At 38.5% G+C, this 22,226-nt stretch overlaps 1 protein-coding gene and 1 pseudogene across 1 annotated transcript; one reads left to right on the top strand and one right to left on the bottom strand.

Annotated features, from left to right (window-relative positions):
* Positions 1–3,729: 3,729 nt before the first annotated feature.
* LOC126597807 (ribulose bisphosphate carboxylase small subunit, chloroplastic-like) lies at positions 3,730–5,120 on the top strand (annotated as a pseudogene).
* A 108-nt stretch (positions 5,121–5,228) lies between these two features.
* Positions 5,229–5,908, bottom strand: LOC126597806 (uncharacterized). The gene has a single exon (XM_050264643.1). It carries the CDS (start codon positions 5,708–5,710, stop codon positions 5,315–5,317), a length of 396 nt encoding a protein of 131 aa, XP_050120600.1. The 5' UTR covers positions 5,711–5,908; the 3' UTR covers positions 5,229–5,314.
* Between the last annotated feature and the right edge of the window lie 16,318 nt (positions 5,909–22,226).

The following is a 22,226-nucleotide window of genomic DNA, read 5'->3' as shown; positions in this document are numbered from 1 at the left end:
CTTCATCTTCCCCGTGGCACCCATCGTGCACCCACCATTTTCCCTCCTCTACACACCCCACCGCACCCATCTTCTTACCCGTCTTCATCTTCTCCGCAACCCAGAAAAAAAAAACAAAAAAAAAACGTCAGAGACACCTCCCTGCAACCCATACCCCCGCAAACCAAAACCCAGAAACTTTCCCACCCACCCCCCCCCCCCCCCCCGACCCCAACGAACTCGACCCACCACCACCCTAGCCCAACCGGAAAAAAATTCACTCTCTTCTTCCCACCCTAAATCACCCACCATGAACTCGAGCTCTCCGACCTCGTGCATTGGAAGCTCGCCCACGCAAATGGCTACCCCCCAAGGCTGCATCTTTTGAATCCCCTTTCCTCTCGATCCGGTCACGACCTCCGACCCACCGCTCCTAATTGACGGGAGCTCGCATGTCCCGCTCCGAATCGACTGTGTTCCCAACTGGCTTGGGTTTAATTAGCATTTCTGAATTTTTTTGTAAAGATGTGAAATTGGTGTTGCTTTTGTTTTGTTTGATGGATTTGGATAAACAAAGCAGGGGATTTGAGGAGGAAGATGGCAGCGGCGGGACACAGGTGAACTGGAGAAGAAGGGTGAGGGTGACGGTTTATAAGGGATGGGAGGTGTGGGTCTGGGGAGAGAGAAGGGATGGGAGGGTGAAGAGGGAGGAGATGGAGAAGTGGGTCGGGGGTTCCTGGGTTTGTATGGTTTTTTTTTTTGATTTTTTTTTTTTGGTTTTATAATTTATTTAGAAGATTTAGGTTTTTTATAAAAAAAAATAAAAAAATTATTTTTTTTGCCACGTGGCACACATTTGGCAGCCACATCAGCACAAATGTGGCAGCCACGTCAGCATTTAACAGACTAATGGATGGAAAATCTAACGGATGTGTTATTTTGAAATAAAATGGTACTGGAGGTATGAAAGTGAAATGTTTTAAAGTTGTTGTATGAGGTTGTAATAGACCTCAAACCTGAGGGGCTACTATGTAATTTACCCCACTTTTATTTATCGGGAATCTGTTTCTCTATAAAATTCTACAAATGCTCCAATTTTATCTCAAATCTAAGGGCATGTTTGGTACTCTATTTGAATTTAACTTTTTAAATTCAAAAATAATTTTTAAGTTTTAGGCTTTAAAAACTTGTTTGGTAGAATTATTTTCAAAAACTGAACTCAAAGACTAACTCAAAAATATAATATATTCTCTAAAAATATAAAAAATAAGTATTTAGAGTTTTTAAATTTAAACTCACTCATTTCTTTTCTCTCCCTACTTCCCTCTCAGTCCAAATCTCTCTCTTTTCTTCTTTCTCTCCTCCTTTTTTTTGGGAGTTTTAACAAAAAAACCCGTGGTACTGTTCCCTTTAATGAAAAACCACATTTTTACACTAAAAAGTCAAATTTGTATTATTCATTTTACTCTTTATTTTGTCCTTATCATTAAAACTCAAAGTTTTCAAGTCATTTTCATTAGTTTTCTTTTTTTTTTACCTTTTTTATTTCTCCTCCAATCCGCCCTCTTCGTTCTCTCGATTATTTCTCTCACTTTTCTTCCTCTCTATCTAGTCCGATTCTTTCTCTTCTTTCTCTTTCTTTCAATCATCTCTTACTTTCTTTCTTCCTCTCTCATCTTTCTTTATCCTTCAATCATCTATTACTTTCTTTTCTCCTCTTTCATCTTTCTCTCTCTCATGCGACCCCTCTTTTTATATCTCTTTGTCTAGTTTAAGTCGTAATATTTAAAAAATTTAAATCACAAACCAATCAAGTTTTTGAATCTTAAAGAAATTTGATTTTAAGAAATGTTCTTAAGAAATGTTTTGAGAAATGATAAAAAATTTCAAATAGGATACCAAACAGGCCATAAATCTTTCTTTAATTTCAACTAAAATCTAAATGAGTTGATATACTCACTCTAGTGTAAAAAATCATAATTTCCATTCAAGGCAATCGATATCATTACATCCATTGATATTTCTATAGATTTGTATGTCGATATTTTCATAAATTTATATATCGATATTTTATACCTTGTTCCCCGCTCATCAGTCCTGCTTTTTACATGGCAAGTAGCCTAAACGGGTAGAGTTGTGTAACACATGGAAATCTTTTCCCATAGATTGTTGACTGTTTGCATTAAATCCCACATAATATTAGCCCATTACCAATCCATATGACCCAAAGCACCCCAATAGTTGAATGTCTGAGGTGGTCCAACGTGATCTAAGGCCCTGTTTGACACACTGTGTAAGGTACCAGATAGTACTAATAATACAGAGTATGGTGTTTGGTGTGCGTTTGGGTTAAATAGCCACCGGATAATTAGTCGGCCTCTGCTAATTTAATACACCCTACACACAGCTACTTATCCTCCCCAAATCCTTTGTATTATTAGTTGGGTTCATGCTAACGCTCGCTCCTACGCATCGCAAACTCCTCAATCAAGGAATTATTGCTCTCTCTTTCTCCCTCATCACTACCAATCAACATCAAGTAGATACAAACACAAAACCAGAGGTGCCGAATCGAAACCATGTCACGACATTCTTGTTCATACACCTATAGTGGTAGATCACACCAAAATGGGAGAAATCTCATCTAGGTTTTTAGTTTCAATGGATTAGAAGTTGTGAGAGAGAGAGCAAGACCAATTTCCCTGTAAAGCACGAAATTGCAGTTTGTTGGGTGCGCGAGTGACCATTGATTCTGTTGGAGGTTGCTTTTGCAAATTTGGAGGTTTTAATTGGTTTCTGAATTTGAAAGAAATTGAAGGTGGCAACGAGATCAAAAGCTGGCTGGGTTTTTTTTTTTTTCTGTTGGTGTAATGGCTGGTTTTTTTTTTTGTTGTTGGAGTATTGATTGCCTGGGTTTCAAAGAACATATTCCTCTGTGGGGAAGATGGTGATGTTTAATCTTTTTGTTTTTTAATTTTTTATGTAATGGTGTTTAATTCATTTTTTCTCTGTTTTTCTTTGTTTTTCTCATTTTTTTTCATTTTAACAACAATTATTATGTGAAATACTTTTAAAAAATTATTATAATCCGACGTATTATCCGATGTAGAAATTAATCCGATTCCATTGCCAAACGTCGGACTAATTTAGTCAGTACTATCCGACGACTATTTATCATATCCAACTAAAATAGTCAGTACAGTCCGAGCTGTCAAACGAGGCCTAACAGACAAATGAATTAGGTTGTAAATATGGCATAAAATTAAAGGATAAGGATTGTCTGCCCTCCTCTCACTTCTGGTGCTCTCCCGTTCCCTCTTGTTTTGTGTGGTCATTGTTAAGCCACATCAACATTTTATATTGTTTTTTTATAGAGATAATAAGACAAAAATAAATAATAATATAAAATATTGACGTGACTTGACCGTGACTACATAAACAGAAGGGCACAGAAGGACATCGGAAGTAGAAAGGCAGACCATCCTTGTCCAAAATTAAATTGCAGGAAGGAGTTACAGTCATTTCTGTCAGTCCAGGTTTTGAAAGACGCGAAAGATTAATAGTCACTTTTTTTATAAAAATCTAAGGCTCACACAGACGACAGGAGGAAAAAAATAAAGGGCTAAGAAATAAAGTTACACATCATCATACAAATAATTCAAGTGGTGATTCCGATAAGATATTGCTGTTCGCCACCTGTCACAACCATTGAGTGCATAACGATAAGGCAAAGTTTTTTCAGAAATATCTGTTTTACACCGCTAGATTTTTAGGTTATGGTAACACAGGCTAAATTTAGCAGCGACGTTATTTTCTATATATATACATGAAGGACGAAGCGACACTGTCAAGTCCCCTTAAGCTGATCACATGTACTTAGTTGTGATACTTTAACGAAGAAAGAGAGGAACTATGGCTTCCTCTATGGTTTCGTCCGCCGCTGTTAGCTCCGTCCACCGCACCAGCTCCCCGGCTCAGGTCCCTTCAACGGGCTTAAGTCCTCCTCAGCCTTCCCTGTGACCCGCAAGGCCAACGATATTACCTCCATTGCAAGCAACGGTGGGAAGAGTCCAGTGCATGCAGGTAACCCTAGCGAATTAATTTACTTGTCTATGTTACTTTAGGGTTATTTTAATTTCTAAATTTTAGTAAAAGTTACCACCTTAGAAAGAAAGTAAATTAATCTGCATGCGCCTTGATGTAAAAAATGCAGGTGTGGCCACCAATTGGACTGAAGAAGTTTGAGACTCTCTCTTACCTTCCTCCCTTGTCTGCCGAGTCATTGGCAAAGGAAGTAGACTACCTTCTCCGCAACAACTGGGTTCCCACCTTGGAATTCGAGTTGGAGGTAATTAACATTCACAAATCACTCTTTAGCTCGTGTAAATGCAACAAAAAAAATTATAAAATATTCAATTTAAAATTCATATGATAAAAATGGAGGGTGTGAAAATCGTTATTCTTTACTTAAAACAAAGTTTTTCTCGATTACCAATAGTGATCCCAAAAACCCATAATTAAAATCTAATCTTATTTAATTTTTTTTATAAAATATGGGAATTCCGTAGTAAGCAAGCCAAAAAAAGGTTTAGGGGTAGGTAAAATATGGGAATTTCGTAGTAAGCAAGCCATAAAAAGGTTTAGGGGTAAGTAAACATGTATCATTTCACCACTAAACTCGATTATTTTTTTATCGAGGGATACTTCTTGTCTCAACATTAAGCTGACATGTGGACGCTACTGGACGCTATGACGGACGCTACTGGACGATGTGGAAGCTTCCCCTCTTCGGATGCACTGATTCTTCCCAAGTTCTCAAGGAGCTCGAGGAGGCCAAGACCACCTACCCCGAATCCTTCATCCGGATCATCGGATTCGATAACATCCGCCAAACACAGTGCGTCAGTTTCATCGCTTACAAGTCCCCAGGCTTCTAAGTTCTTAAAAAAAGCTACGCCGCGGCAAACGGCGGGCAACCGGCTATGTTACTTCCCTTCGACATTTTGAATTTCAAATTGACATGTTAGTAGTTTCTGTTTGTACCATTCGTTTTGTAGCTCCAAATTTTTTTTCTTTCTGTAATTTCTCTCCTCGTAATTCTCCGTTTATTCTGTGATATTTGAATTCTATATCTAAACAGAGTTTTGTGTTCGTCAACTTTGCATATGCATGTTAATTAACTTCTGAAATTCCATATGGGAAGTGATTTTCGCGCATCCTTACAACGGCAAATATAGCGGAAAAAACAATTGCAGAAAATGACTATTTTGTTGTTGCTACAGAATCTTATACATAAACTGAACAATGTAAATACAAATCTTCTCTCCGTCTTTTTTCACGGATTTGGGATCTCTTTTGTGGTTCTTAATCCCCAAATGTCATCGTCCCAAATCACATCACTAAACAATCGGTAATGCGACTCTTCCATAAACTCAACATCCCAAAGTGGCAACCAAACGGACCCCCACGACATTTGCTCATCCACCGCAACACCACCACCCAAATTCCCCCAGTAATTCTCATCCCCAGCCATAAGATTCTGATCAGCCGCCACCAAACCCAATTGCTGATCATCGCCGCCGTCGATCCTCGCCTCTTCTTTCACGCTCTTGTCGATAGTTTTCTTACCCTTCTTGCTCGCAGCCGCCACTGTTTTTGTCGTTGTAACTTCAAAACTCGGAGCTTGATCAACACCGGCGCCGCCTCCGCCACTACGTCTCCGCCTCTTCATTTCTCCCGGTGAATTTGATCTCTCCAAAAAAACAAAACACTGGGTTTGTTACATAGCAAAGCAGCGATCTAAACCCCAATAAAAAAGGAAAAGCAAGGAGTTCGTGAATGAGACTTGAAAAAGATATTGATGGTGGGTTGTGTTTATATAGGCAGAGATAGTTGGTTTGGAACTTGGAGTGCTCGTAGTAGTTTCATGGCTGCAGGCCCTGCAGCTGTGAATTTATGTGTTCACGTGATTTTACCTTGTCTTTTTCGAAGAGTTGCCTCCCCCGAGCACCCAAAAGGGCAAGTTGTGATTGTACTTCTTTTATTTTTCTACTTCTGGACTCCCCAAAGGGCAACTGGACAAGTTGATTGACACAAGAATACAAATCCAATTAAAAAACTAGTATATTTCGGTGAAATACGAGCTGCCGACTAAAAGTTTGGGGAGGAGATTCTTGTTTACGATTGTCCAATTAAAGCAGTTCCCGTAACGAACAAAATTATCGTCAAGTGTGTAAGACTAATTAGTTTGTGATTGACTAGTATCGACCTGTTTGCCCACACTTAAGAAAATTATATTGCAAATGACGTGATCAGATAAATCTACAAATGTATTTCGCTTGTGGAAAAGAAGACGGATTTCAAAATATCTTTAAGTTAGGGCAAAGGCACGATGCGCTGTCATATTTGACAGTTCAAAAAATTAGGTTAAGATGGATGGACAAGGATTGTCTGACCTTTACTTCTGGTGTCCTTTATGTGTCATTCTGTTTATGTGGTCACGGTTAAACCACGTTAATATTTTTATATTATTATTTATTTTTGTTTTATTATATTAATAAAAAAATAATATAAAATGTTGACGTGGCTTAACCTTGATTACAAAATAAGAGAGCACAAAAAAGACACCGAAAGTGAAGGGCATACAATTCTCGCCACTGGAATAAAAAGTGTGGCTTGTGATAGTGTTAGTTGTTGGCATAAAAAAAAAAAGAAAACTAATAAAAAATGCTTGAAAACTTTGAGTTTTAATGATAATGACAAAATAAAAGGTAAAGTAAATAGTACAAGGATTGAATTTTTAGTGTAAAAATATAATTTTTCGTTAAAGTGAACAGTAACATGTGCTTTTCGTTACACTTCCAAAAAAAACAGGGAGGGCAGGAACAAAGTGTTCCACGTGGTGTTGTGAATTGACAGCTATGGAAAGGCCCTTTGTCGGAGAGTGTTTGCTGTCTGGCTGACCGACTAGTCCCTTGGCCTAACCTAAAACTGCAAGTTGGGTATCAAACGACCGAAATAACACGCACACCTTGGGTTAAACTGGTCTGTCTTTCTGTTCGTGACGGTGAAAACCATCTCCTCGTCGTAGTGGCTTGCATTACATATCACATCCCTGCTGCCACCGGCGTCGACTTATGCTTACCAAGTTGGAGAGGATGGAGGGGTTGAGAACGGTTTGACCTTGGATAGTTGGATCCATCTTTCTTCTTTTAGCCAAATGATTTTTTTAGCTTAAAAATTTAAGCTTTATTTGACACCGTTGCACGTAATCTAGGATTGGTAGGTATTTTTATGGAACAACCTACTTTTTGTTGGAGAGTGCAGCTGATATTTGAAAGATAGATGGATTGTCTGCCCTTCTCATCTTCTCTTATTTTTTATGGTCACAATTAAACCACGTCAACATTTTATATTATGTTTTATAGATATAATAAGATAAAAATGAATAGTAATATAAAATGTTGACATAACTTAATCGTGACCACACAAACAGGAGGGCACGGGAAGTGAGAGGGCAGAGAATCTGCGTCCAAAAAACATCCATGCTGTATATGTATGGGGGAGATATTGCTATTTAAAAATGAGTAAGAATTTCTATTCAAAATTCTTAGGGTTTGAATTATAAAGTTTTGTATATATGATTAGAACCATTCATATAATGTATTACTTTGTAAGATCATCTATCCAAAAAATAAATTAAAAATTATGATCGTTTAGTCAATCTATTTTAACAAATACATAAACTCTTTGTAATGCTTATATCAATTTTGTTCATCTGTTTTCATTAGGAATAAAAAAACCTTATTTTTAATTAATTTTTTTACATAAGTGAACGGTTCTAATCATAAAAGAGTTCTATAAATTGACAACAAATCGTTTTGAGTGTAAAATTTTATTTATTCTTTGAATACTCAAATATTATTCATATTATATGTTATGGTATGGGAAAAGGATCCTCTCTGGATCCCTTCCTCTTAATCCACCAAGTTCAGGGATTCAGACCATTAAAATTTGATTCAACGACTAAAGTTATTATAACTTTTAAAATGTACCCATGTTTGTAGCTGTTTGATTAGAAGAAATGGAATCTTTTCAGAGTATGGCTTTGCCGGTACATGTAAAGGACAGGCGTCGTCCCAATGCCCAATGTCCACATGTCAATAAGATTTCAAGATTAATTATAAGGAAAACTAATGAAAAGAGCTTGAAAACTTTGAATTTTAATGATAAGGACAAAATAAAGAGTAAAGTAATAGTATCAGGTCTGACTTTTTAGTGTAAAAATATGATCTTTCATTAAAGTGAACAGTATCGTGAGATTTTCGTTAAAACTCCCTTTATTATATCATTTATTTGGTTATTAGTATTAGATGCATTGTGTGAAAGATACACGTTCGATATAAAAATATATTTAGTATAAAATTAGCATACTATTTGCTGAATCATGTCGATGTATATGGGCATCCGCATGCGCTAAAAGTAACATATTTATAATAAACTCTTAATTTATTTGATAGAATTTGTGAGAGTAGTTGTTACTATAGTTCGATAAAGATATGCACCAACTAAATAAGTTGCAAGACATACACAAATTATTTAATTACTAGCCTCTTTGCACACACTAACGTGTGTGCGAGAGGTTTTTTTGCATTATGGGCGCTACGCGCTCCAAAGATGTGTTGTTTTAGATATTCTTATATTTCTTAAGTAATTATTTTATAAATTGTGGGTGTGTGTCCATCACAACAATTTCTTATTATTTTCAATCATCTAACTTAGACGTGCACATATATATACTTACCATAATTCATTTTGAGTTTCATTTTGGCAAGCTTAAATAGGGATTACATTCTTGGACTATTAATCGGTAGTGGGTATATATGCATTTCATTTAGTGGTTTGCATTACTAATATCAATTCCATGTCTACATTCTCCTAACTTCTTTTTGGTTAAATATGCTTTGGTGCAGTGAATTAGTGGAGCATTCAAACAAAAATTAAAAAAATAAAATTACTGCATTACTAAGGTATTTCCCTATTCATTCTTAATTTTGTTAGATGGTAGACAATCGCACAACATGTTTAATATTTACTTTGAATGCCATCAAAGGCATCAATTTTTTTGCCTACCGTCTTAATTTTGGTTATGATGGTATATGTTTGGCTCCCTCCTATTAGTTTGTGTTAGTCTGTGTTTTTCCCTTTTCGAAATTCTCAATGTTATGTGCTTTGTCAATTCGATAGTGTACAATTTCATGAATCTTTTAACTATGATCTAATTTGTGCAATAATCATTTTCCATTGTTGAATTTCAATGCTATGTTTTCATAATTTTCTTCAATTTTACCTTTATTAAGAATCATCAAATTGAAATTTCAGTTTTAAGATTTCCAGAGGACTTCAACATATCAAGTATGGAGGGAATTGATAAAAGCAATTTGTCAGAGGTTGTTACCTTATCTGCATTATTCCTCTTCTGTAGAGATGATCTATGTTTTCTTCTTTTTCAAAAATTAAATAAAATTCTTTTTTTTTTTTGGCAAAAACTCTATTGAACAGGTAACACAATATGGACATGTATACAACTCTAAAATATGAAGACATTAATACATGTTCGAATCACTGACGACGACTGCGATTCACAAAGGATAACATCTTCAATAATTTGTCATCCTTTTCGACTAAGGAATATTTTAGAACTTCGACTTTGTACTCCCAATTCTTATTTACAAATCTACAAAGAATAAAGAAATAGATATTGCTGAATGAACTGGATTTAGAATGAAAGATTTTGGATGCCAATATGAGAGTTAAAAGATTTTGGAGTGAGAAACAAATGGAATTGTAAACTACTTTACGAAGACAAAGAGGGTTTCTTTCTTATTTAAAATTTGATGATGCAGGAGGTGGAAGTGGGCATGACTCATGCACTTGCGGAAGGGATGCTGACAGCAGCTATTTGTGGGAATTGTTTTTGCTTCACAACACACTCATTCAATGCTAGCTTTATAATCTCCTGCAATTTTTCAATTAATAGTTAAGCATGGCATAGGTTTTGAATTGAATTGGTGATAGGTAAAATGGAAAATGAAGACATCAATACCCACTAGAATCAATGGCGAAACATCTCCAATTTCAAAACGCAAATTTTCAAAGCTTCTACTTGTAGTCGCAATCTTTATTCACAAATCTGCAAGGAACAAAGAAATTGAAGAGTGAAAAATCAAACTGGATCTGGGCATTTTCCTTAGCTCTGTAGATGGCTAATCTCTTTTAACAACACAAAATAGTATGTCGATTGACTCTGCCTTTAGATTTTAGTTTGAGTGGCTTGCATTGTATGGTTAATTATTTCTCTTCCTTCTTCCATATTTTCCCTGTGAAACAAACTTCAAAACTGATTACACAAATAAAAAAGGTTCAAACTTTTAATTTCCCAGAAACCAAAAATGAACATTTGCACTAAATTAATTAAAATTAATTCATGGACAGGAGGAAAAAAGAATTAAACGAAGTTACCCAAAAGAATGAAACCACCAACTCAAATATTGAAAACACATCGATCATTGGGGATTCACTAATCAACCCATATATTTGATCAAATCTGGAGTTAATTGTGACAGCCCGTCCCGAAATATAATTTATCGATGGTGTGAATTGACTAATTTACCCTTGAACATTGAGTTGTGTTGTGTGTTGAGCTTAATATTTTGACCAATTATTTCCTTTCCTAAAGAATTGGACCCAATTGGAACTTAAGATTTTATTTGTTTTTGGTTTGGTTGGCCAAACTTGGACCACACACTTACACACCAACCAATCCCGTTGACCCTCTTTCTCTCATCTCTTTCGGATTTTCATCCATTTCTATACAAACCGTATGGACAACCTCAAACCTAGCTCTCTAATCACATATCGGGGTTTTGGTAGTTGTTTTCGTGCTCCTTTCAAGCTTAGGAGTCGAGTAGTGGTTTTGGTTGAAAGTGAAACCCTCGAAAACCCGAGAACCAAAAGGCTCCGAGGAAGTGCACATTGACCTCAACATGATCGTGAGTGTTTCTTGAAGTTTTGAGCTTCTTGGAAGCCTTAGTTAGTCTTCACGAAGCTTTTAGATGAATTTTGAAGGATTTTGGACGTCGGGAAATCCCAGTTCGCGGAGTTGCAGAGGTGGCCGGATTATCGTCGGTTTTTCCGACGAGTTTCTAGTGGATTTAAGACTTGAAAGTGTTTCCGGTGATAGTAGCTGCACCGGCGCCGGACTACGACGAACCAAGAAAGAAGGAAGAGAATATTCCGTCAAAGTTGACGGAATATTCTAATGCCGTCAGGTGAGACTTATCCTGAGGACGAGCACAGTCAAGCAAGGCTTAGGGATTACAACATTTCCACATATCAGTGAGTGGGCTTTTGGTTTTCAGTATATACTTATATACTTGATATTTTTCCCATAAAATGCATTTAAATGAAATTATGTTTTGAAATGCCATGCATATTGATTTATACTTAGAATATGAATTAGTATAGTATGCATAAATATGATTTGACACTGTGGACGCTCAGGTAAGTACTAGGTAAGTACTAGGTAAGTTGTAGACTGTTTATGTGTGATTTGATGATGATGTGAGATGTGTTGAGAATTTATAAACCTGCACCCCAGTGTTAGTGTTCCCGCTCGTGGCTAGGGTACAAGCCTTCACGTGATGTTCACTTCCTGCACTATACGCTCACCTTGGATCCAAGTTAGGTGCACAGTCCTGTATTACAGACCACTATAGGTGGTTCCGACTCATAGGTGACCCGCGATTATTTGCACAGTCTTCACGTGATTGTAGCACTAGAGCGTATTTATTTATTTACACCCAGTCCTGTCGTACAGAACACTTTAGGTGGTTCCGACTTGTGTGCATGCATAGTTGTTGAGCTATAGATTTAGCTGTACAAGCCACTTTAGGTGGATTCGGCTTATATGTTATCTTACTTGAGTTACTTATTCTGTTATTTTGAGATATTTGGCATGGCATATTTATGAATATCGTTTTCTGAGCGTGGTATTGAGATATGTATATATATATATATATATATATATATATATATGCATTCTATTTTATGGGAGACTATACTGGTTTTACGACGAGGGTTAGAACTTTTGATAAATAAAATGGTTTTGAAAAGCTTTGTTTTTGCCCACTCACACTTTTTGTTTTGGGCCCCTCTAGGTTTTAGTTAGGAGTGCTTGTCGGTGGCTTACGAAGAATTCACGGCAGCTCTGACAGATTATTACCAATGTAGGATTATCTTTGTTGTTGTATAATTAGTATTCGCCCTGTTGGACTGCACTTAGGCTACTTATACTCTAATTGTGAACTCACACTTAATGTCGCACTTGCATCTTACATTATCTAGTGCTCTAGTTATTTATTCACATTTCCTTATATCTTTATTGCTTCTGCATTGTGCATATGGCTACGTCACCCTCACGTGACGGCCAGCATGCCTCGATCTAGGTCGGAGTGTGTCATTAATGATAAAAAAGGAAATTAAAAATAAATCAAACATCAAACTATCAAAGTAACATACCTGAGAATGAAGACGATTTAGTTTTTGCGGGAAAGGAATAAAACCAATTGCAACTGCTAATTGCAGTTTCAAAAAGCCCATAAAAATCCTGTAAACAAACCTAAGGGTGGGTTAAAAAAACCGAAAATCATACCAAACCGAGGCCGAAAAAAATCGAACCGAAAAAAAAATCATATATAAATACTAAAAAAACATGATGGCATCAGGGTTTGAACCCCTTTCCTACAGGTTGGGGTTAGTGGCTGCAAGCCAACTTGACTATAGGCTTTATATTATTATAATTGTACCAGTAAATTATTTATAGGTTTCTTATGTTTAATGCTTTATAAAATTTCTTAACTTTACAAACCCTAGTCGTCTCACTCTTATTTCATTTCAAATCTCAAACATTTATCTCTGTTCCGTCCGCTGCTTCCTCTCTGCCTTTGCTTCCTCATTCTCTCTCTCTCTCTCCTTCCTCTCTTCCTCCAAATCACTCTCTTTCCAGTCTTCTCATGTCCTCCTCGTGGATTCCTTCTTCCAAACCATGATTTTCCCTCACCCCTTTGGAGACCCGACGAGACCTGACGAAAAGAGGAATTGTAAGAGCTTGTGACGATTATGGTGATATCGTTGCAGCAAAGATTGTGGGTTTTATTTATTTGTCAGTTCATGGGTTTTTAATTTTATGGTTACCCATTTGAAATTTATGTAATTTAAGGTGAAAAAGTTAGTATTTTTCTCTGAATATTTTCTAGATCTATTGTGGACTTGACTATGAATTTGAATGTGGGCACTGGGCATGCGATATTGGAGTCCGATTATGGCATTTAGACGAACCCATTTGCTTTTTTTTTTGTTTCGATCTGCATCGATCAGTTAATTTGTTGAATTATTTCATGATTTTGTAAATTTTAAAGTTTTATAATTATGAATCATGGCAATGTACATTATGTTTCTGTGATATATGAGAACTGGGAGGTTGATAGGTAGGTTCCTTCCATTTACATCATTTAAAAAAAAACTGAAAAAACCGAAATTGAAAAAAAAAATGAATTGAACCGAACCGAAATTTTGGTTCGGTTTCGATTTTGGCAAAAAACCGAACTATTTTGAACCGAACCCAGCCCTAAACAAACCTACTCTTCTGCCTTTACTTGCTTTACGTTTCTGCAGCGAACAAAAATTTTAAAAAAATTATAAAAGAAAAACCCAAAATGAAATTAAACAATGCCAGTACTTCATGCATGTGTTCTTTATTCCTCTATCCTGTTCTTGGATTGCTGTGTGTTCCATGATTGGGAAAGGCAGTTAAGGGGTTCCATGCTTGTACCAATCGAAGTGTGGAAACTTTTGGGAGAGACAGGTATAACATGGCTCACTGACCTTTTCAATAGGATTTTGAAAACGAAGAAGATGCCAAATGAGTGGCGAATGAGCACTTTGGTGCCTATCTACAAGAATAAGGGCGACGTACAAAATTGCATGAACTATAGGGGTATTAAGCTAATGAGTCATACAATGAAGCTCTGGGAGAGAGTCATTGAGCATAGATTGAGGCAAGAGACACGGGTTTCGGACAACCAATTCGGGTTCATGCCAGGGCGCTCAACCATGGAGGCAATCTATCTCTTACGAAGATTGATGGAAAGATATAGAGATGGGAAAAAGGATTTACACATGGTCTTTATAGATTTGGAAAAAGCGTATGATAGGGTCCCAAGAGACATTCTTTGGAGGATTTTAGAGAAGAAAGGAGTACGAGTAGCATATATCCAAGCTATAAAGGATATGTATGAAGGAGCAAAGACTGCCGTAAGAACTCATGAAGGACAAACCGAAAGCTTTCCCATAACTGTAGGATTACATCAAGGCTCATCCTTAAGTCCTTACCTTTTTGCGTTGGTAATTGATAAGTTAACACGACATATTCAAGATGATATTCCTTGGTGTATGCTTTTCGCAGACGATATAGTGTTGATAGATGAAACTCAGGAAGGGGTAAATGCAAAGCTTAACCTTTGGAGAGAAGTGTTGGAATCTAAAGGTCTTCGCCTAAGCCGATCAAAGACAGAATATATGGAGTGCAAGTTCAGTGCAAATGGAGGCCAAAACGAGTTAGGGGTGAGGATCGGAGATCAAGAAATACCAAAGAGCGACCGTTTTCGTTACCTAGGATCTATCTTGCAAAAGAACGGAGAATTAGATGGAGATCTCAACCATAGAATACAAGCTGGATGGATGAAGTGGAAGAGTGCATCCGGCGTGTTGTGTGACCGCCGTATGCCACTGAAGCTCAAGGGAAAATTTTATAGGACGGCAATAAGGCCGGCGATGCTGTATGGCATAGAATGTTGGGCGGTGAAACATCAACACGTACACAAAATGGGTGTAGCGGAGATGAGGATGCTTCGTTGGATGTGTGGGCACACGAGAAAGGATAAGATTAGGAATGAGGATATCCGGGGTAAAGTAGGAGTAGCCGAAATTGAAGGAAAGATGAGAGAAAATCGGTTACGGTGGTTTGGACATGTGCAAAGAAGGCCTACTGACGTTCCGATTAGAAGATGCGACTATGGGACAGAGGTTCAGGGCCGAAGGGGTAGAGGAAGACCTAGGAAAACTTTGGAAGAGACTCTAAGAAAAGACTTAGAGTACTTGGATCTAACGAAGGACATGACACAGGATCGAGCACAATGGCGTTCTAAGATTCATATAGCCGATCCCACTCAGTGACTTGGATTTTCCAAGTCTCCAACCGAGAAGTTTTCCTCACTCGGGAAATTAAGGGAACACTACCCCAACCTACATGCTCCACTCAGAAAGCTTCAACATACAAGCTTTAACAAAAGAAAATTCAAAGAACTTAGCGAAGAAGGCTTTGGTGTATTTAACACAATACGTTGAAATGAAGGAAAGCTTATTTATTGATATCCCCGATAAGCTACAAATATGTACATATACATGAGTCAAAATAAGCACACAAGGGGGAGCCTTCACAAAGGTTGCTTAGGAGAAGTCTCAGCAGTCGGTAGAGCCCCAGAAAGAGAAGGCACCGGAGGGGGATCATTTGGAGCCTCAGTACTGGACAGAACCCTAGAAGGAGGAGGCATCAGAGGTTGATCATTTGGAGCTTCATTACGCGGTACAGCCCCAGAAGACGAAGGCAATAAATGCCTTTGGAACAAACCCACAAATCTCTGATGATCAAGTAAAACCTGACCATCAGTTTCCTTCATCTGGTCAAGCTTCCTCTTCATGTTTGTAGCATAGTCATGTGCGAGCCGGTGCAACTGTTTATTCTCATGCTTGAGCCCTCTAATCTCCTGTTTGAGACTCATCACTTCAGCCGCCAATGATTCAACTTGGCGGGTTCGAGCAAATAGGCGTTGGGCCATATTAGACACAGAACCTGCACACTGAACACTGAGAGCCATCGAATCCTTAACAGCTAACTCATCAGACCGTTTGGAAAGTAGTCTGTTATCTTTGGGAGTGAGAAGGTTCCTGGCCACCACCGCAGCGGTCATATCATTCTTCATCACGGAATCCCCAACGGTAAGAGGACCAGTAGGGGAGACGAAGGATGGGCGCCATATGTTGTCTGGAGAAGGCGGGGCTGCCTCTTCAACAAGGTTCAAGTCAAAACGACGGTCGGAGGGGCCAGACATTTTCAAAGGTGTTGAAGAGAGAAGAGGTCGGACAAATCAAGATCTTAGAAGTGCAAGAATGAAGCTTCTACTGGTGGAGATTCAAGTGTGCTTTGGAACTTAATGCCAGCCCCTATAAAAATCTGCACTCGACGAAGCTTCAGAAATCGAAGAGGCGCCTGCTCAGAAATCGAAGAGGCGTTTGCTTTCTCAAAAGCTGGGCTGCTTAGAGATCACGAGGGTTGATCTCAGAAATTGAAGAGGCGTTTGCTTTCTCAAAAGTTGGGCTGCTCAAAGACCACGAAGGCCGATCTCAAAAATCGAAGAGGCGCTCGCTTTCTCAAAAGCTGGGCTCCCCAGAGACCACGAGGGCCGATCTCAGAAATCGAAGAGGCACCTACTTTTCCAGCCTTTTCCAGCTTTGTCAGCACCTGTCACACGCACACTCAGTTTTGCGGAAATTATGGGCATTCTGTCAAAGACTTCTGGGGAAGTAGAAAACACATGAATCTTACTGTTCAATCACCCACTTCCCACACGCAACAATAGCTCATGGGTACCACAAATAACTTTGCCAAAGTTATCTGCCAAAGTTGAGCACGTGAAGCTTGCAGCTCCCACTACATCGCTCTGACCAAGAAGGGTAAAAGAATAGCAAAGAAACAGCACTAACAAAGTTTAGACCCATAAATTTTGAAGGTCTAGCTACCATATTATTACCCACAAGGGTAAAGGAACAGTACCACTGCTGGATAATTGGAAAGTCCCTGTGTGTCAACCTCTGTGCTTCGTGGCAAGGTAGACTAGCAAACATGCCCAACCTTTACTCACATTCGAGAAAACACTCCCAATAAGATTGCTTGCTCCAAAATCGAAGAGGCACCGTCCTCCGAATCTCGAGAGCCAGACTCCCAACATGACTACTTTCTTAAAAATCGAAGAGAGGGTAAAGGAACAGTACCATTGCTGGATAATTGGAAAGTCTCTGTGTGTCAACCTCTGTGCTTCGTGGCAAGGTAGACTAGCAAACATGCCCAACCTTTACTCACATTCGAGAAAACACTCCCAACAAGATTGCTTGCTCCAAAATCGAAGAGGCACCGCCCTCCGAATCTCGAGAGCCAGACTCCCAACATGATTACTTTCTCAAAAATCGAAGAGACACTGCTTCCCGAATCTCGAGAGCCAGACCCCCAGCATGATTGCTTTCTCAAAAATCGATGAGGCATCGTTCTCCGAATCAATCGAAGAGGCACTCGCTTTCTCAAAAGCTGGGCTGCTCAGAGACCACGAGGGCCGATCTCAGAAATCGAAGAGGCACCTACTTTTCTAGCCTTGTCAGCACCTGTCACACGCACACTCAGCTTTGCAGAAATTATGGGCATTCTGTCGAAGACTTCTGGTGAAGTAGAAAGCACATGAATCTTACTGTTCAATCACCCACTTCCCACACGCAACAATAGCTCATGGGTACCACAAATAACTTTGCCAAAGTTCTCTGCCAAAGTTGAGCACGTGAAGCTTGCAGCTCCCACTACATCGCTCTGACCAAGAAAGGTAAAAGAATAGCAAAGAAACAGCACTAACAAAAGTTTAGACACATAAATTTTGAAGGTCTAGCTACCATATTATTACCCACAACTGTAAAGGAACAGTACCACTGCTGGATAATTGGAAAGTCCCTGTGTGTCAACCTCTGTGCTTCGTGGCAAGGTAGACTAGCAAACATGCCCAACCTTTACTCACATTCGAGAAAACACTCCCAATAAGATTGCTTGCTCCAAAATCGAAGAGGCACCGTCCTCCGAATCTCGAGAGCCAGACTCCCAACATGACTACTTTCTCAAAATCGAAGAGAGGGTAAAGGAACAGTACCATTGCTGGATAATTGGAAAGTCCCTGTGTGTCAACCTTTGTGCTTCGTGGCAAGGTAGACTAGCAAACATGCCCAACCTTTACTCACATTCGAGACAACACTCCCAACAAGATTGCTTGCTCCAAAATCGAAGAGGCACCGCCCTCCGAATCTCGAGAGCCAGACTCCCAACATGATTACTTCCTCAAAAATCGAAGAGACACTGCTCTCCGAATCTCGAGAGTCATACCCCCAGCATGATTGCTTTCTCAAAAATCGAAGAGGCATCGTTCTCCGAATCTCGAGAGCCAGATACCACAGACCACTTTTTCAAAGTGCTCTGACAAAGTTAAAACATGTGAAACTGGCAGCTCCCACTACCGTGCTATGACCAAGCAGGGTAAAGGAATAGCATTACTACTTGTTGTTAGGGAGACTCCTATATATGTCGACTTCCATCCCCAACGGACAGGCAGACCCGCAAAAATGCTCAACCCTTCATCATATCTGAGAGGGCACTCCCAACGAAGCCTTTCGAAATATTCAGCTTTCTTTCCCCCCGATAATACCTCTGCAAACAAGCTATACTAGAGCAAGAATATCTCATATCATCAGGGTTAAAAGCAAGAGTATCCCATATCATGCTTTTTCCCTGTCTTTTCTTTTGGCCTTGTTTTTACCTGCAAGACAAGGAGAAAGAGAGCAATCAGTCAGCACTTGGAATCAAGCTTCCAGCCAGGAACTGACTGCCTGGAACCCCTTACCTGATTACTTACCTGGCATTGCTCTCGAGTACTCATCTTCAACATCTTATGTTTCCAGGGAAGATTCCGCATCTGCTTGAGGAACAGATAGGGCAAGTGCGAAGGATACAAGGAAGCATGTGGAGACAAGCGTAACAGCACACGTGCCGATACATTCATTACTCTGTCAAAAGCAAAAGTATCCCATATCAGCAGGGTGGAACGTACTCTAGATTTGATGGACTTGTTTTGACCCTCAAATTCTTCAGTCGGCCTTATACTCTAGAGGAAACCAGAAAACCCTCCAGCTCAGTTCAAGAATAAGCCTGTGGAAAGTTACTTCTTCAAAAGCAAAAGTATCTCATATCATCTCTTCTCATTTTTCTTCTCTTTATCCTTCATGCTGCTGCAAGATGGGGAGAAGGTGAATAATCAATCGGAGCTCTGATTGCTTACCTTGTCTGTCACCTCTTTCAGCAGACCCCCTAGCTCGGCGACTTGGGGGACTCCTACTACATGGTTTGTATCGCGCTTGACCAAGCCTGAAACTACAAGTAAGCTTCAAGTGAAATTGATACATTACCTTGTGCATCTCCACCAGTTAAAGATACCACCCCTGGATGGAGGAAGAGTACTTCCAGAGAAGATGCCACATCTACCTATGAGACAGATAAGGCAAGTCAAGACGACACCACACTCCGATACTTAGAAGTTTCGTGATTACGAGATCATTCTCCCACAATATTTCCTAATGTCATTTGTACTAAATCATTCACTTGTACTCACTAAATGAGAGCTTGAACCTATGTACTTGTGTAAACCCTTCACAATTAATGAGAACTCTTCTATTCCGTGGACGTAGCCAATCTGGGTGAACCACGTACATCTTGTGTTTGCTTTCCTATCTCTATCCATTTATATACTTATCCACACTAATGACCGGAGCAATCTAGCGAAGATCACAAAAAGCGATCGTTTTCGCTACCTAGGATCTATCTTGCAAGAGAACGGAGAATTAGATGGAGATCTCAACCATAGAATACGAGCTGGATGGAAAGAGTGCATCCGGCGTGTTGTGTGACCGTCGTAGGCCACTGAAGCTCAAGGGAAAATTTTATAGGACGGCAATAAGGCTAGCGATGTTGTATGGCACAGAATGTTGGGTGGTGAAGCATCAACACGTACACAAAATGGGTGTAGCGGAGATGAGGATGCTTCGTGGGATGTGTGGGCACACGAGAAAGGATAAGATTGGGAATGAGGATATCCGAGGTAAAGTAGGAGTAGCCGAAATTGTAGGAAATATGAGAGAAAATCGGCTCCGGTGATTTTGAACATGTGCAAAGAAGGCCGACTGATGCTCCGGTTCGAAGATGTGACTACGGGACAGAGGTTCAGGGCCGAAGGGGTAGAGGAAGACCTAGGACAACTTTGGAAGAGACTCTAAGAAAAGACTTAGAGTACTTGGATCTAACGGAGGACATGACACAAAACCGAGCGCAATGGCGTTCTAGGATTCATATAGCCGACCCTACTTAGTGGGAAAAGGCTTTGTTGTTGTTGTTGTTGTTGTTGTATAATTTCAGTTTTTTATATTTTTTATGACAAAATTACCCTTGCGAATTTGTTTCTATTATTTTCAGTCAGTTTTGATTTTTTTTTTGTTTGGGGGGTTTTTTTGTCCAAAACTTTTTGGTGAAGCCTTGAGACACCAAACTCTCCTTATGACTTTTTAATATTAAAGATTAAAGATTAAAGATGAATAACTATGAACCAGCCAGTCAGGTCTTTTTACCTAGACACTTGCATCAAGAGTTAAGTGTTAAAATATATGTTAAGTGCTAAATGAGACAGGTCAAAGGTAACTTACAACAAAATTGATATCGTTTCCAATTTGTGCAAGTGGTAAGTAATAAATTGAAAACAATATCGATTTTGTCATAAGTTGCTTTTGACTTGTCTATTTGATAATTTAACATGGTAATGGATTTAAGAATAAATAGTATAATCGATAATCTGCTTAATAATAACTTGATAGAGTAAACTGTCAGTTTACCCCCCTGAACTTTCACCTCACTTTCGATTTCCCCCATGAACTTTTCCATTGGAAAATTAAGGACTCAAACTAATTTTTTTAGCCAATTTGCCCCCTACCGTTAGTTTTTCATATATTCCATCCATATTTCCGTTAAGTGAGACCATGTGCACAACATGTGAGGGTAGTTAAGTTATTTCACTTTTAAAAATGATTAAAAAACTGAAAATAATAAAAAGAGCAAAATTTTCCCTCTATTTTTTCCCGCTAATTCCTATCCTCGATTTTATTTTTCCCTCTCATTCCTATGCATGAGAAATGACATATGGTGTTATTGTCTACCATTTTTATTTTCTCTAACAAATTAATAATTTGACAATGCTAATGATGCTATTGTCTCCAAAGCAGTGCATTAATATAAGAAACCCTAGTCTTTTTTATGGACATGTTTCTTATATTAATGCACTGCTTTGGAGACAATAACACCATGAGCATTTGTCAAATTATTAATTTGTTAGATAAAATAAAAATGGTAGTACATGCTTCAAAAAAAAGATTAACTTAGCTACTTATGAAGACAATAACACCATATGTTATTTCTCATGCATAGGAATGAGAGGGAAAATTAAAATTGAGGATAGGAATTAGCGGGAAAAAATAGAGGGAAAATTATTATTATTATTTATTTTCAGTTTTTAATCATTTTTAAATTGAAATAACTTGACTATCCTCACATGTTATGCACATGGTCTCACTTAACGGAAATATGGATGGAATATATGAAAAACTAACGGTAGGGGGCAAATTGGCTAAAAAAATTAGTTGGAGTCCTTAATTTTCCAATAGAAAAGTTCAGGGGGGAAATCGAAAGTGAGGTGAAAGTTCAGGGGGTAAACCGACAGTTTACCCTAACTTGATATCACGGAACTCATTGGGACCCCGCTCCCGGTGTTAGGTCCATGCAACTAAACCCAACATTATCTTCTCTGGATTCTTTTGATGAGGATCATGCGAATCCGTAAATTTTGTTCGTTCATCGTACATCATGCGGTTAGTTTTTATTAAATAATATTTGTATTTAATTTTAAATAAAATAATTTAAAATAATTTATGACTACACGATTAACGGATACGATTCACGAAGAGAATCCAGATTCCATCTAACCTACCCTTTTGACTTACAGATGGGAGTATTTTAATTTTTAATTTTTAATATAATATTTGGAATAAAATCCTGTCTCTAGAAGTGGGTCCCCTTCTTGTAACGAATTCAAGCAGGCGCCAAGTCTTTCTACTCGTTTAATAAGTTCTTTTTGTTGATTTTGTTTTGATGAGACTAGTTCAATTTTTGTGTCAAATTATCATGATCAATGTCTTAATGGAGGATTTAAACAGGGTTAAATTAA

This window comes from Malus sylvestris, chromosome 13, assembly GCF_916048215.2.
Source record: "Malus sylvestris chromosome 13, drMalSylv7.2, whole genome shotgun sequence".
Lineage (NCBI taxonomy): Eukaryota > Viridiplantae > Streptophyta > Magnoliopsida > Rosales > Rosaceae > Malus > Malus sylvestris.
The sequence above is the reverse complement of the archived record's forward strand: the minus strand, read 5'-3'. Positions and strand labels throughout refer to the sequence as shown.